Consider the following 1,605-nt stretch of genomic DNA (forward strand, 5'->3'; position numbering starts at 1 on the left):
AAACACGGCTCTGGCCTCCGGCCACCCGATGTCATGGGAACCACAGGCCCCCCACCTCGCCCCCGCCCCCCGGCAGGGCTGTCTCAGGACTCCCAGGGCCCCGCCGCCGGGAGCAGCACCCTGGCCCACCCCCAGTGTCCATGGTGTGGCCTTGTGGTTTTTAACTCTGCATAGCTCTCCTGGAGGGACGGTTCCTGTGACCCCTCGGCCGGGAGGAGAAGAGAGGCTGCCTTTACCATTTCATCCTCCCCTCACCCCTCTGGTAACCACCAATATGTTGTCTGTATCTATGAGTCTGTTTTTGTTTTATTTGTTCATTTGTTACTTTTTTGTTTTATATTCCATGTATGAGTGCCGAGGACTCCACCGCCTCACCCCTGAGCAGGCCGCCGGGTGAAATATCGGGGCCTACTTATACTGCAGCCCTCTCTTGGGCATCCCGCACTTTTTTATTTTTAATTGACTTCAGGAAGAAGCGGAGGAGAGGGAGAAAAATCAATGACGAGAGAAAACCATTGATCGGCTGCCTCCTGCACACTCCCTCCTGGGGGTCAAGCCCGAAACCGGCATTTGCCCTGACGGGGAACTGAACCATGACGCTCCACCACTGAGCCACACGGCCGGGCCATCCTCTATGCGTTTATGCTCATCTGGCAACGAGGCCCGATGCAGGTGCCCTGGTTCAGACACGGGTTGGACGCACACTCGTTGATGTTGGTCTGGCAGTTGGGGCCTGAGGAGGGGACAGCGGTCAGTGTGCCCGTCAGCGCGTGCTGTGCCCTGCGCCGGGCCAAGGGCCTGAGCCACTGTTCCGGCGCCCCGCTCTGCACCAGACACCCCCCCCACACACACACACACACACACACTCTATTTACCTACTTTTTGGTTGACTTTCATGCATAATCAATGACAATAGGAATGAAAAACATAAAAGAAGACATTAAAAAATAGACACAATATTCCCATCCAGACTCATTATATATGTACTAGAGGCCCAGTGCACGAAATTTGTGCATGGGGTCAGGGAGGTCCCCCAGCCCAGCCTGTACCCTCTCCAATCCAGAACCCCTGCGGGATCGGGCCTAAACCAGCAGTCGGACATCCCTCTCCCAAACCGAGACTGCTGGCTCCTAACTGCTTGCCTGTCTGCCTGCCTGATGGCCCCTAACCTCTCTGCCTGCCTGCCTGATCACCCCTAACCGCCTCTGCCTCGGCCCCCGCCACCACGGCTTCATCCGGAAGGTCGTTTGGCTATCTGGTCTAATTAGCATATTACACTTTTATTATTATAGATAAGCCTAAGCAATCGTTTGACCATTTGACCATTCAACCAATTGCTATGATGTGCACTGACCACCAGGGGACAGGCACTCAATGCAGGAGCTACCCCCTGGTGGTCAGTGCGCTCCCAAAGGCGGAGCACCGCTCACCCAGAAACCAGGCTTACAGCTGGCGAGTGCAGCAGTGGTGGCAGGAGCCACTCCTGCCTCCATGGCAGTGCTAAGGATGTCTGACTACTGGCTTAGACTCGCTCCACCAAGGCCTAAGACATAGGTCAGACATCCTCTGAGGGCTCCCAGACTGTGGGAGGACAAAGGGCAGGCT

The 1,605-nt window shown here is 56.0% G+C and overlaps 1 protein-coding gene across 1 annotated transcript in view; it reads right to left on the reverse strand.

Annotated features, from left to right (window-relative positions):
* NOTCH1 (notch 1) overlaps nucleotides 1–1,605 on the reverse strand; it is a 76,614-nt gene that overhangs the window by 15,832 nt on the left and 59,177 nt on the right. Inside the window, exon 14 of the mRNA XM_015572360.1 lies at nucleotides 664–733. Coding sequence (XP_015427846.1) covers nucleotides 664–733 — 70 coding nt within the window. The remainder of the gene's footprint in view (nucleotides 1–663; nucleotides 734–1,605) is intronic.

The sequence above is a fragment of the Myotis davidii genome, unplaced genomic scaffold, assembly GCF_000327345.1.
Source record: "Myotis davidii unplaced genomic scaffold, ASM32734v1 scaffold609, whole genome shotgun sequence".
Lineage (NCBI taxonomy): Eukaryota > Metazoa > Chordata > Mammalia > Chiroptera > Vespertilionidae > Myotis > Myotis davidii.